Here is a 14,875-nt window from a genome sequence, read left to right as displayed (position 1 = left end):
GGGCGTGTCTTTTGAGCTCTGACTGACGTCTTGCACGTAGTAACTTGCCCGGATGATGGAACAAGTCTGTAAGCTTCCTGCAATGCAAGCTGTGGCGCTGTGGCGCTGTTACAATGCTATGTGGAAAAAAGTATCCATCGCCATTGGCTCCCACGCTCACCATCGATTGCTGAACCCCAATGGGCACCCCTACCATCGATAACAACCCCAGCTATCGTCTTAACGCAATCATCGATGTTCAATGGTGATTGGAAAAAAACTCCGTCGATGATTGGTGCCCATCCCTAGTTCCGCCCCCACCTCGCACCAATCAGAGGCGTTCAGTGAGCAAGGCTGCCCCGTGTAAGGTGACCTGCGCTGTGCATTTGCCATTAGCGAGTCCGGAGCAGTAGCAGCAACATGTCTCTGTCTAACAAGCTTACCCTGGATAAGGTGGATGTGAAGGGGAAGAGGGTGGTGATGAGGTGAGCGGAGAGGCTGCGGCCTGGCTATGGCTCATGGGCCGGTTTGCAGCAGTGTGAAGTTGTTCCCTGTGTGCGGCTGCAGCCTGTGCTGTTCTGTACATGTTCCTGTCATGTATGTGGGTGTGACTGCAGCATCCCCAGCCAGTGACTGTGCTGCCATAGCTCTCTCATAGACATATATAGCGGGGAGGGGGTGGGTATTAACGGCAAAATTGCATTAGTATCCATGCGATCTTTTTTATTGGCTAGTGGGGAGGGTGAGATGATGATGGCGGAAGGCAGGCAGGCAGGCAGGGTGACTCACTGAAGGTTACCGCCGGCAGTAGTTCCACATCCTCCCAAGCGCTTACTTACTCCATGCACCACATCACTGCCACTACCTTGCCACATTATTTGCAATGGGTGCTATTAGGGTACAGTGTATGCGTTCTGCTGTCATCAATCTCTGCTCACATCCCAATAATCTCTTGATGATTTATCCGATAAGAAGTAAATGACAATGATGAGACTACATCTCTGCCATTCTGGAGTATGACTGAGCTCTGTGTGCCATACTTTGTCTCCCTCAGTACTTACCAAAATAACTGCAGTTCAATTCATTGTCCAGATACATGTCGTCTTTACACATTTTTTTTTTCTGGTTTGATAATGCTGTAGCTAAACGGTAAACTATGCCAACAGATATTAAAAGAACAATTAATGGTCCTTCAGAATGGCCAGGCGCTTGATTGGTCTGCTCCCTGCCTTTTCTGTAGTTGGCACTGGAGTTTATTTGGCCCCATCTAAAGGGTGAAGTGTTGTATAGCATATGTCCATGCAGGACCATTGTATCCTGAGGTAATCTGCTGTGAAGGGCACACGGTGGGCTACTATACCAATGTAGGATACAAAAATAGTTAAACAAAATGCAATACTGTATTGTAGCATGTGTTAATACCATGGCCCATTAACATTTTTAAAAACTAATTTATAACCCTTTTACACTGGGTAACCCAGGTCATCCAACTCAGGACCTGTCTACAGCAGTACATGTGGGTGGTTGGTGGACATGGTGTGTACACAGTCCTTGTTGCTGTCTGCCCTGCCATACAAGTAGCAGCAGTGCCAGAGTAAAGGCCTCAGTACACTAATCCAAGGTATTGCATGTAGCCTCACAGGTAATACCTCGGCAACTGCCATATACGGTTCGGACTGCATGCATACATTGTATGCTAAAAGACCACATACAATGTATCGTATGCGACCAACAGCAAGTGCTGGATCCGAAACATCTTTTATATACAGCACTTGCAATCTCCTGATTTCTTGACACAATCCATACAATTTTTTTTTAAAGGGGCCCAAATTGTATACGTGTATGGACTGCTTAAGGAAGAATGGATGCTTTGCACATTCACTTAATGTGGAGATGGAGGCTGGGGGCAGCCCAGCACCTGGCAGAGTATTGGAGTTGAGCCCAGGGGGTACCGGACAGCGGATTTTCGGCATGGGTGCCATCTCCAAGTGCTGGCCTTAAGGACACTGCACTCGTGTGAACAACCTAGGAATATCTCAGGTCAGCACAGAAACGGGATAAATCCCAGGTCTGACACAGATCGGAACAGTGTGATATCTAGGATATAAGAGCCCTGCAGACCCCTAAAAACCTACTCATACACGGGCATTATTTAATCATCAATGTCTTGTGATAGTACCTCTCCTCTACATGTTTGCTTTCTTCTCAGGGAGTGTGCCACTAGAATACAGCAGGTGCCTGATGCTGTCAGGAATGTTAAGAGCATTCTGTCTGGTATCTTTCTGTAGACTAAAATAACATGCAATGGATGATGGGACCATTCACGAGTGGCTGATGCGTGTCTCTGGTCTTGTTTCTCATGTCCTTATATAATTTGAAGTTAAAGGGTTTGTTTTACAGTGAACAGTTTAAAACTATTAGAATTCAATGATTTAAGCTGCATCTATCTGCTGCTACTTTAAAACCTGTAAGCTAAACTGAGGAATATTAAAACAATACACTGGCAGATTGTCCTGTAGTATTTAAATATATTTATTTTGTACCTGATTATAATGTCAACATATACAGTGTTCTCCATTTTTTGTCATCCTTTATCAATTTTACTTATGATAATACATGCCTTGTAGATTGTCCCAGCATATAAAAGTCCTTTATAGATGATGTAGTTAACAAACTCCTCAGTGAGGAGGCCTGATCCGGGGTATCGGACCTAACTTCCATTGCAGGAGCTGTCACATTGCAGTGTATTTAAGTAATGGTCCATGTTCCTTTATTAAACTGTTGCTAGCTTGTAAATGTATCAATAGGCCAGGCCTCTCTTTACTGTAACAGGAGTTCTAAAGGAAATCTCTATTAGTTGTAGCTACATCAATGTGTATGTAAGTCCAATATAGGCCCTTATTCAGATCTGATCGCAGTACACATTTGTTCCCAAATTAGTTGAAACCATGTGCGCTGCAGGTAGGGCAGATGTAACATGTGCAGAGAGTTACATTTGGGTGGTGTTTGTTGCAACCGAAATCTAAATTGCAGTGTAAAAATAATGCAGACAGTATTTACCCTGCACAGAAACAAAATAAACAATTTTGACTCTCTCTATACAGGTTACATCTGCCCCACCTGCAGTGCTCATGGTTTTGCCCATTTTGAGAACCACTTTGGGTACTTGTGTAATATCTGGGCAGCCGATTTTTTTTTTTTCCATTGAATTGCATCGCTTCAGGCTCGGTTGCTCGCTGTGCTCGCCACACTATATAAAATCAACTCCATGCGTAGTTGGATAGTGGGGGAATGAAATCACCCATGGCTGACGATACAATTAAATCGGGTCTTTACAATGAAAAATCGCTTTGCATGTCTTTAGTGGCATGCAATGAAAAAATCGGGCGCCCAGATAATACACAAGTACCCAAATTTGTACTGCAATCAGATCTGAATAAGGGCCATAGTCTACCACCCTTTTTTGCTGAGTGACAATATCCCTGTGTATGGGCTATATCTGCTTTTCCATATGATTAATAAAACCTACAAAAATGTGTAGATTCAGCTATAGAAATACAGTATAAAGTTGAGTAACCTAACCTTGTCCTACATTTGAAAAAGGTACATCTCTTTATTATATATGAAGTGTAAATCAAGCTCTCCTTTTCCCTTAGGGTTGACTTCAATGTCCCAATGAAAAATAACCAGATTACAAACAACCAAAGGTAAGATATAATGGTAAATCTTTTTTCTCCTAGACCACTGTCCCTGGACTGATAGTGCTGTAGATTTCCGTTTACAAGTAATGCAACATCTAACACTCCTCCTGTGTTTTTTGGGGGCATACACATGGGGAGATCTAAACTGGAATTAAATTAAGCACATAAAGCTCAGTGCATATACGCCGTAGCGATAGACCAGGCTAGATCATTCAAGCCTGCAGTATAAATCTAGTCATTGCTGTTGCGTCGCTGTGTGCTGAGCAATTTGTGCTTGACTAGATCGCTCAGCACAAAGGCTGATTTGCCCTGTGTGTGTGTGTGTGTGTGTGTGTGGCACTAGTTTAGTAGCGCCTTGGTTACCCAAAAATATATTGAATAGCTGCGCTCAAATATTTACAACCTGTTACTCCTCCTCCAGAGAATGGCATCTTCATGCTGTTCTGCAGAATGCCTAGCGGGTTCTCTTCCTTGAAGCTTCTTTTATACACTGGCAATGTCTAACAGTTATTTATTCACCGATTGCTTCAACTGGCAGTGTCCTAGTTCCTATGCTGAGCAGATCCTCAGCTGGACAACTTTGTATTACTCTATGTTGAAATAAGACCCAATATTGCTGCAACCTCAAACAAGTGAGGACCCACCTGGTTCTACCTTGTTGGTGAGACAGGTGTTGGCTGGGTATGTGCATGTATCTGAACATTAGGGTACCCTAATATGCCAATATTGGAAAAGTGTTGGGACTTTGCAGTAAAGTAAATTTCACAAGCAAAACATTTTATAGCCCTATTTTATTGAAAGTTTGTAGTTATAAATGCTTGTGGAACCTTTAAAGATAGGAAGACTGGCTTGCCTCTAATTTCATGTTCCTGGTAGCCCATTTTAGTAGCTTTTATTCAGCAAACATAGCGGAGATGTCAGCAGTAACTGTCATTACATGTTTAGTGGCTGCAATGTTATGTAAAGGCTGATGTGATGTTTTCATGGTTACCTATGGATCTCTTTGGCTTTGTCTCCTATCCAGGATTAAGGCTGCTGTCCCCAGCATCCAGCACTGCCTAGACAATGGCGCTAAATCTGTCGTATTAATGAGCCACCTAGGGAGACCGGATGGTGTTCCGATGCCAGATAAGTACTCGCTGGCACCAGTAGCTGAGGAACTCAAAACTCTTATGAAAAGGTAATATGTTAATGATTGGTCACTAATACACCTGTGTATATACCTATTCTAATCCACTTTGTAGTCCAGTCTAAATTAAACATTGCTTTTATAATTGTTGCAGGATTAACTGTTAAGGTGCCCATACACAGGTCGATTTGCCCTGTTTTCATCCATTTCAGACAGATAGGCCTTATGCATCTGGTGAAAAATGGCCAAATCGAACTTATTTGACATCCGAACCGATGCACGTTCCTGCGCGCATTGGATCCAGTGCATGTTTTGCAGGTCTCCTCACAGAATCAAGTGAAATAATTAGCTCCACCTGTGATATTTTAAAATGTGCCAGTGAGTAATTAGTGCACCTGTGTATCTATGAGGTGACCTGGAAAACGTGCTCAGTTGGGGGTCCCTGAGGACCAAGGTTGAGAACCACTACTGTAGATCATATGTGCAGCATGTACTATCGGATTGGACCTATCAGCAGCACATCGCAAGTGCTTTTTAGCACCCGCAATCAATGTTCCATCTAATTTTACGAAGGCTGTGTGCGGCTAAAGATTTTGCCTGTGCAACTTTGGAATGAAATTTACATTTTTGTGCGTCACTTATATATAACTGGAAAATGACGTTCAGCATTTGTGTTAACATTACTTCAAAATGATATTAAACATTTAACATTCAAAATACAGCACACAATGTAGTTAATTGGTGAAACACACATTAATAGAGTCCACAACTGCAAAAAGGGACCACTGCTGCTTTGTGCGCTCGGTTGTAATGTCTGTGCGCACGCTCGTCGAGGTGTGTGCGCGCGCACAGCTTAGAGGGAACACTGCCCACAATGTATTGCATCTGATCAGGGGCATGAGTGCATACTGCAACACATCTGGCACACAGAGTGGGGAATTGCTGGGCGCAAATGCTGCTCTGCGCTCCGAGACATCCCCTGCAGCTGGCAGCCAGTGAGGCTGCTGTAGTGGCTCTGCGGTGGGCAGGAGATTAGAAAACTCCCATTCAAAAGAATGCAAGGCCGCTGATTGACTGAGAGTGCTCTTAGCTAATCAGCAAGCCACCCATTAATTTGAATCTCCTGGCTACTGCAGATCGCCACATCATATGCAGTCCTCCCGTGGAAGTGTCGTTGGGGTTGAAGGGAAATCAGATCCGACTTTTCCCCATACGCAGGTCTGGCCTGTCCTAGGGACATTTATTTCTCACAGGGCAGATTCAGAACTGTTAGCAAGGCTACAATTTTTGCAGATAAAAAAAAAGCATGCTGCATTGTGGGTGGGGCTACATTTACACAAACCAATAAAACCATATCTCTTGCCTAGGTCTCCAAATGAATGTCCAGTATGTTATCTACGTTTTAATCATAAACTGTTTTAACACAGTACAGCATGGCAAACTTCTGATCCTTATCAGTAAAGGTGCCCATCCACTAGTGCGATTGGGTCCCTGTTCATCTGATTCCGAAATTGGATTAAAAGTGTTAATGGCATGTGGTTTACTTCAGATTCCGATGTGCGGATCGGAGCTAGAGATAGTTCTGACTGAGATTGCATACAGTACATTGTATGGAAAAGGATTGCATACAATGTATCATATGCTGTCCCACCACGGGTGTGTTAGCATATAGCATGCAGTACCTCGCACTAGTGGATGGACACCTTTTAGACGGTGCAGTGAGTTCCATAGATCTTATTAAAGGTGGAATAGCAGAATATGTGCAGTGACAAAGGCCAGTTTACTTATATAATACCCCTATTTTACACTGCCGAAAAATCCGGGTTAGACCCGGATCATCGGCGGTGTAAATGGGACACGCCGTGTCCCTTTACACGGGACTTCTAAATGGGTACTCCGGGTCATCCGACCTGGCTCCTATTTACATCAATGGGGAATGTGTACCGCAGGTTGGACTGTGGAGGGGGGGGGCACAGACAGCCTGCGCTGCTGTCTGCTATACCCTGCAGACAGCAGCGGAGGAGGTGAATGGATGCCTGTGTGCGGCATCCATTCACCTCCAGGACGACGTCTGGGGGGTGCACGGGGATTGGGGGCAGCCCAGCCGATTACCTTAGTGCTGGGCTTACCCCAGCGCAGCAGTCCACGTCCCGGTGGCGGCGATCAGCAAATGGAGATGTAATCTCAAACCGGCGGCTCAGGAACCTCCTGCGCCGGGAGGGGGGTGCCGGTGTAAAAGGAACAAAACGCCGGGTCGCACCTGGGTCCAAAAGTCCCGGCGTTTTTGGTGTAAAAGGGGTATAAGTAATCATAATGTACAGATTATATAATGTTATAGAGAAAAGCAAATGTGAAGACCCTGTTCACAAGAGAGAATCTGGATAGACCCAACAGGGGGATAGGGGTGTTGTGTGTGTGTGTGTGTGTGTGTGTGTGTAAGCCTTCAAGAGGTTATCTTAAGGAAACATTTGAAGACCTAAATGCTGAGGGCAAAGTCTAATTTAGCATGGGAGGGCATTCCATTGGGTGGGAGCATGCTGGGAGAAGTCTAAAAGGCTGAGGTTGGGTGAGTTCCTCAGAAAGGAGGTGCAAGGTAGAGCAGAGCGCGCAGTGGAGAGGGTGTAATGAAATTGCATTATGATATTCTGTTTCAATGTATAAATATAGATCTGAATGAGAGCCTATATAAATGGTGTTTAATACAATATAGAACTTGGTTCCCTTTTAGTAGCAGCTGGTGCCAATAGGAGCAATACAGATATTGCTGTATTTATTGTAATCGCTTATTTTAAAACAAGACTTTGTTATCAACAAAGAGGTAAGAGGGCCCATGCTTATAGTGACTTGTCAGGTGCCAGGCTTTATATGTGAATGGTGCAAATTTAAGACAACCATTGAATTACTGGAGAACCTCTAAAACAGGGCTGGGCAACACCGGCCCTCTAGATGTTGATGAACTACATATCCCAGCATGCATTGCATCAGTTTCAGCATGGCCACATGGCAAAACTAATGCAAAGCATCCTGGGATGTATAGTTCATTAACATCTGGAGGGCCGGTGTTGCCCAGCCCTGCTCTAAAATCACGGCAGAAAATAAGACCTAGAAAAAGCTATCCTTTTCTAAAGATTCCCCACAGGTCACTTACATGCTAGCAAAACGTACTCCATGCAAAGATAAATTCACGACTGTTAAAGAAGTTTTTCACTTTCATTGTTTTTAAACTTATGTAAAATGTCATTGCCTGTTTATTTCAATAAAAGTTTTCTTTATAGAACAAAAGTGGATGAAGCAAATAGCTTAGTGGGCACCCAACTAACATATAAGTACCCAAAGACTAAATCGAAAGGGGGTGTAATAGGGGAAATTGAAAGTAAATCAGTGTGTGTATTTTCACAGCTTTAGCTTTGACTCCATCCCATTATGTGAAGAAGACATTGTCTTAATCAATCTGATATTACGGTGTTGGTGTAACATGTAATGGGGTACTTGTTTCCTAGCACGGTGCCAGCGATAAAAATTGTATCCATCTGGACCCCCCCGAAATCGTGTCCATCGCATGTAACCAAATCGCATGCGATGCGATCAACGATTACATTTGGCCCAATTTTTATTGTTTCCCAACCCTGATAGGTCAAATGCCCCTCCCCCCCCCCCCCCCATTGTTAACGCCACGATCAACGCCAACCCGATGCGTGGCGAGCGCAGCCAACCCGTGTCCTCCGACCTTTTCATACCCCCACTATTCACGTCGGCGTGGAGTTGACTTATATAGTGTGGCGAGCCACCAAGCCCGAAGCGTGGCGAGCGCAGCAGGCCCCGCGAGGGGACGCGCATTACTTCACAGGTATTACGTGATTGGCGTTGATCGTGGGGTGGCATTAACAATAGGGGGGGGGGGAATTTGTCATGTAAAATACCCATAAGGGTGGGTATACAATGAAAAATCGGGTCCATTGGCCCATTTAACATTGTTCCCTATGTAAAATCGCATCGGTCGCATTGCATGCCTTAACTTAAGGCATGTGATGGACGCTGTGTGTGTGTAAATATGGAGTGAAGTTTTGATGAATACATTTTGTACAGGGAGATTGTGTTCCTGAAGGACTGTGTGGGAGCAGAAGTAGAAGCTGCATGTGCCAATCCAGCCCCCGGGACAGTCTTGCTCTTAGAGAACTTGAGGTTCCATGTGGAAGAAGAGGGAAAAGGCAAAGATGCAGCTGGCAACAAGGTAAGTGACTGCAATGAAACATGTGTGCCATATGGTGGTGTGTGATACATACTGTAGTCCCTTGACCTACCGCCTCCCATCTTTAATATGTACCTAGAGCTCAGTCCCCTTCTTGCTAATTATATTATTTGGTTATTTTATAGAATAGCCACAAGTGATCTGGCTGTCCTTTCTAAATTCCTACTAAGTATTCACACATGGATCACTGGGATGAGATCTGTAGAGTTTATGACCTCTGACATTTTACTGAAGGTCAAGGAGGAGAGTTGTTTAGCTGCTGTCTATTTTAAGCGTAACTGACTTGGTTCAATGCTCTCCCTGAGTGTTTCGCTTACTGTACAGCTTGATAAACGCTGACCTATACTTGGATGACCTTTACTGGTTGAAAGGGGAGACACTGTGTGAACGGGTTTTACTAAAGCATATATTAGGAGACCTGGTAGTGATTTCCTTATCCGTCCTCCCAATAGTAGGTTTATCCTGCGTCCCTTATTTGTGCTGTAACGTTTAAAAGGTTAATCCTAGTGTCCCTAGGATATGTTCTGATACATGGACGTTTGTAGGATCGGGGATTTAGGTAGAGACACTGTTATTTAGAGTGTAGCAGTCTATCTCTGCAATAAACTATGGATCACCCCTCTGATTTTAATTAAGTGACTTATGAGAAATGACAGATGGTAATGATCAGTTCTAGTGGTGCCGTCCCTGGAATATGACATGATAAAATGGCCCTACTTCTCCAATCTGTCCAGCAATACTCTAGTACTTAAACAGCAAATGTGTACTGGGGAAAGTGTGTTTCATAATTCCTCATTTTAAAATCCTTTTATTTTTTCTACTATTGAAATCTAGTAGTCGAATACCATAATGAGCGATGGTTTATTACAACAGTTCTTTTGTGAGATTTTGGACTTCAGGGCACAGGTTTTTATTAGCAGGCGGGGGGGGGGGGTAATTTTGTTGCATTAAATAATTTATTTGAAATAAAGTGGTTCTGATTATAGTAGGCACTGTATTGACTAGTCCAGTGATGTTGGACACAAATACTCTTCCCTTATTTGCTGATTTAGGTGGGTATCCAATTAGCAGCAAAAAAAATGGTACTTGTTTCCTAGCACGGCGCCCATCGCATCGTATACCATAAGACTAAATATGGGATGCGATGTTGTACAATAAAAAATTGTATGCCATGCAATGGTACATGATTTTTTTTATTGTACAACCACCCTGATGGGTCCCCACAATGTTAAATGCCCCCCCACTATCAAAGCCAACCCAAAGCGTGGCAAGCACAGCTAGCCCGCGAGGGGCAACGGTACGTGTCCTCCGACCTTTTCATACCCCCACTATCCACGTCAGCGCGGAGTTGTTTTTAGATAGTGTGGCAAGCCTGAAGCGTGGCGAGCGGACTCGGAATGCATGTAAAGTAATACACGGGGCTTGCTGCGCTCGCCACACTATCTAAAATCAGCTCCACGCCGACGTGGATAGTGGGGGTATGAAAAGGTCGGAGGACGCGTACCGCCGCACGCGGGCTAGCTGCGCTCGCCACTCTTCGGGTAGGCTTTGCTAGTGGGGGTAAATTTAACATTGTAAGCACCCATTAGGGTGCTTATACAATTAAAAATTGCATCGTATGGAAGTCTTGGGTGCCGTGCTAGGAAACAAGTACCAGAATATATTTTTTTTATTGCAGATATGTTTTTAAGGGGAATCCAAAAAGATCTCGTGTGTGCTTGGGGGGGAGAATACTAGTTCAGTGTCTCCAAAAAGCCGGCACTTGTTGGACATTTTTGTGCCTAAGGTGAAACAAAGTCCCCGATAAGTTGTGTTTTGCACTGGCTCTTCAGTTGTGTGTTTTTGGGGAAAAAACTAAATGTTCTCACATCAGTTGTTATGGCTTCTCAGTTTCTATAGTATAGATCCCCTTGATACCCTTAACCATGTTATATTATTGGGGTAATTGGATATGCCCCATGAACTTACATCTCTGATGTTGACATCTGTTTATACTGTCCAATATTTGAAAAGGTATGGATCATTGGGTCACCAGCAAGTTGGACGGCATGGGGAAGGTCAAAAGGCCGACATGGGGTTTTCCATTTTTGTGGGGTTTTTTGTCCAGAATTTCGACAGTCGACATGGACACTGAACAATAGCACCACGTCCCCTCACATGGCTCTCTGCGCTTGCTATTTAATTCTCCCACTGCACCCTAGTGGATGGTAGGGCAGGAAATACCACCCGTCAGCTCAAAAAAAATTAGAAAAACCCCATGTCAAGCCAAATTCTTGTAGGCTAAATGACTGTATCCCATTTAAAATATATATTTTCCTTGTACTTTTCAGGTTAAGGCCGACTCTGGGAAAGTAGAAGCTTTCCGAGCCTCTTTATCTAAACTTGGAGACATCTACGTCAATGATGCTTTTGGCACCGCACACAGAGCTCACAGGTAAGGGAGGAATGTGGTTCCCTGGTTACTGACTTATTTAGTTAAATTAGTAACAGACTATACAGTCCCATGAGAGGTAGCCAGTCGGGAATAGCCAATTCTCTATTGCTTCGAAACCAAAGTAATGACATATGTTTTGCAATTACTAGATATCAGGGAATTAAATTCTGTGATGCTCTTGTTGCTGATGACATTTATTAAAACACTGTAGGGGTATATATTGTTGCTATTTCATAAAATTCAGGATTTCTCATTGTGTTAATGCTTGGAATGTACATTACAGGTATTTAACATGATCAGAAGCACCAGGTTTTAGAACTCGATGCTTACTAAATTAACCCATTTATTGGTTTCTTCAGTAAAGTGCACAGACTGATGCTCTCATACAGCCCTAAGGGGCATGGCCATGTATCATGGTGAGCTTGTAATCCCCCCCCCCCCCCCCATTCTATGGGTTTGCTAGGAGGCAGGGGTGCCTGATCACACAGGCCTAACATCTCAAAGGACAGCTGCTCATACTGCACGAGCCGTCCTTGCCAATTTCTTCATGCATACTGTGTTACTAAATGCCAGTATGCATGCAGAGACTCGCAGCAAGCTGGAACCGGGCTCAATCAGAGAGCAACATGCACTGTGAGTTGTTTGACTAGTGATCACTAGTATCCTATATATGGGGCAGTGTTGGGACCATTTTGTACTGTGAGCTTCTCTACATGAGATCAGCTAGAAATCCATGCTTTAGGTGTACTCGGCAGGCTACTGAAACATTTCACAGGCCTGCAGCTGAGACTCATTCATTTCTGTAGAGCAGCATGCTTCCCACAGCTTGGCAGTATACTGGGAAACCACTTGGCAGATGTTAATGGGTCAGTCTAATGATTAAAATTAGTGCTTGGTTGCAGCACCAGTCTATTGCTCCTGATCAGGGATGTGGGTGACACGGTTCTATGCGTTTTGACTACACAAACCGAACAACTATTTTTAATAAAGTTATAACCGCACCAAACCTGACTCCAGCACCGTGTCCCACCTTGGGATACCACTCCCACTTTCAATACACAACAATGGTGGACATTGATGTGCTGTCTCTTTAACAGAGGTGTTGTTCACTTCTAGTGGTGGTGTTTCTCCGCTGATATTTTGCTTATATGAGCAAAATAAGAAAATAAGTAATATTAATGAGGCAAAAGTTCAACGCCAACATCCAGTGTAAATCCACTGGTCCTCTTTCTTACTGACCTGTATATGCATGTAAAGGTATTTTTGTGGGAACCCCAATCACATCACACTCTATACAGGTATGTAACTTCAAGGGCTCCTCGTCCCATTAGATGTATGCTCACCTTCAAATGGTGCCCTATGTGCAGGAGGTTTTTAGACTGGGAGGCGATGAGATTCTTGCAGTATGACTGTTTAGCAAGGGAAAGGGCAGCACTGAAGGATGAAAGCATAAGTTTGAAATGGAGGAAGTCTGCCTTGGAGTGTTATTTCCTCCAATGACGTTCTGCAGTACATGAGCATTTTGCAGGTATCTGGTGCAGGGTTGAGGTGTTCGTTTGCAAGGGTGAGTAGTGATGGGTGTAGCGACAGAAGTAAGGTAAGCATTATATAGGGAAGTGGCTTATTCAAGGCATGAGAGAGAAGTAACTCAGAGGGAGGATAAGGATGTGGTGTCAATAGCCTCAATGTTACGCTTGGTGATTGTAGTTTTGGGAGATGAAGCAAAAGCATGTAGACTAATAGCTCTGGTCTGTGAAAGTTAAACAGTGGGGGAGCGCTGCAGCACTATATACAGGGAGCTCTGTGTGCTGAAACTGATATCTAAATTGCAGTGTAAAAATAATGCAGCCAGTATTTACCCTGCACAGAAACAAAATAACTCACACAAATCTAACTCTCTATACATGTTACATTTGCCCCGCCAGCAGTGCACATGGTTTTACCCATTTACCAAACAAATTTGTACTGAGCTCAGATCTGAATAAGGCCCTAAGTGCGCTGTCACTCTCAGATGTGAAAGCAGACTTCACTTCAAAGCGGCTTTTTTATTTTTTTTATTTTAGCAAATGGACATATCCATGCTGCACTGCAGGTGGGGCAAATGGAACACTAGCACAGAGAGATAGACTTGGGTGGGGTTTTTTCAATTGAAATCTAAATCGCAGTGTAAAAATAAAGCAGCCAGTATATACCCTGCACAGAAACAAAATAAGTCACCCAAATTTAACTCCCTGCACATGTTGCATCTGCCCCACCTACAGTGCTGCATGGTTTTCATTTGCTAAAAAAAAAAAACCCCAGCTTTGCATACTAGGCCCATGATCATGCAATTCTTTAGATGTAGGGCAGCATTGAATGCTGTTTGTTGGTGGAAGCAGCTGTATATGCTTCTAGAAAAAGCCATTGAAAATTAGTTTTGTTCTCTCGTGAGAATTGAGCTGGATGGACACTACTCTGGTGGAACAGTTGGATTTTCACTGATTTATGGTAAATTTAACACTGTACTTGTGTAGTTTTAAGGCGCCAGCTTATGCTATGTGCTGTGCCAGCTTATGCTACGTTTGAAGCTACTCTAATAGCGTAGCCCATGGGTCCTCAAACTGCGGCCCTCCAGATGTTGTGAAACTACAAATCCCAGCATGCCTAGCCACAGTTTTGCTATAAGGGAGTGTTAAAACTGTGGCAAGGCATGCTGGGATTTGTAGTTTCACAACATCTGGAGGGCCGCAGTTTGAGGACCCATGGCGTAGCCCAACGGCTGCCTGGGGCAGGCTAAGCTACGTTCTCAGCGTAGCCCAACGGCTGCCTTACTTGTGTAGTTTCACGGCGGCAGCATAAGCTGAGTTATCAGCGTAGACTGGCGCCATGAAACTACACATGAAACTACACATGTAACTAGCATCTCTGTCCCGGGTGTACCTGTTAAACCTAGTCAGCACCTCTCACACCGGCAACGCCAGCATGATCCCCTCTCTTTGTCGGAGAGGGGGTCATGTTGGCGCCGGTGGAGAGGCGCTCCATCTGTTTGACACGCAGGAGTGTCTCAGACGCTCTATTAATGATACGCTCTTGCGTCTGAGTATCTATTGTTGAGATCTATGATATATATGGCAGGTGTGAATGTTTTCCTGAAACACCCCCACTATCCACGGCAGCCCGAAGCGTGGCGAGCGGATGCGTTATGCGTCCTGCCGACCTTTTCATACCCCCACTATCCACGTCGGCGTGGAGTTGATTTTTATATAGTGTGACGAGCTCGGTCGCCACACTGTATAAAATCCACTCCACGCTGACGTGGATGGTGGGGGTATGAGATGGTTGGGAGGGCGCGTAACTCGTCCACTCGCAGGGCTCGCTGCGCTTGCCATGCTTCAGGCTGCCAT

At 44.3% G+C, this 14,875-nt stretch overlaps 1 protein-coding gene across 1 annotated transcript in view; it reads left to right on the top strand.

Annotated features, from left to right (window-relative positions):
* Window positions 1–305: 305 nt before the first annotated feature.
* Window positions 306–14,875, top strand: part of LOC146035766 (phosphoglycerate kinase) — a 33,430-nt gene continuing 18,860 nt past the window's right edge. Inside the window, exons 1-5 of the mRNA XM_083159395.1 lie at window positions 306–464; window positions 3,636–3,686; window positions 4,705–4,860; window positions 8,896–9,040; window positions 11,389–11,492. Coding sequence (XP_083015521.1) covers window positions 400–464; window positions 3,636–3,686; window positions 4,705–4,860; window positions 8,896–9,040; window positions 11,389–11,492 — 521 coding nt within the window. The 5' untranslated portion in view covers window positions 306–399. The remainder of the gene's footprint in view (window positions 465–3,635; window positions 3,687–4,704; window positions 4,861–8,895; window positions 9,041–11,388; window positions 11,493–14,875) is intronic.

Source organism: Crinia signifera, chromosome 9 (genome assembly GCF_055691185.1).
Source record: "Crinia signifera chromosome 9, ASM5569118v1, whole genome shotgun sequence".
In the NCBI taxonomy this organism is placed as follows: Eukaryota; Metazoa; Chordata; class Amphibia; order Anura; family Myobatrachidae; genus Crinia; species Crinia signifera.
This window is presented reverse-complemented; position numbering and strand designations above follow the sequence as displayed.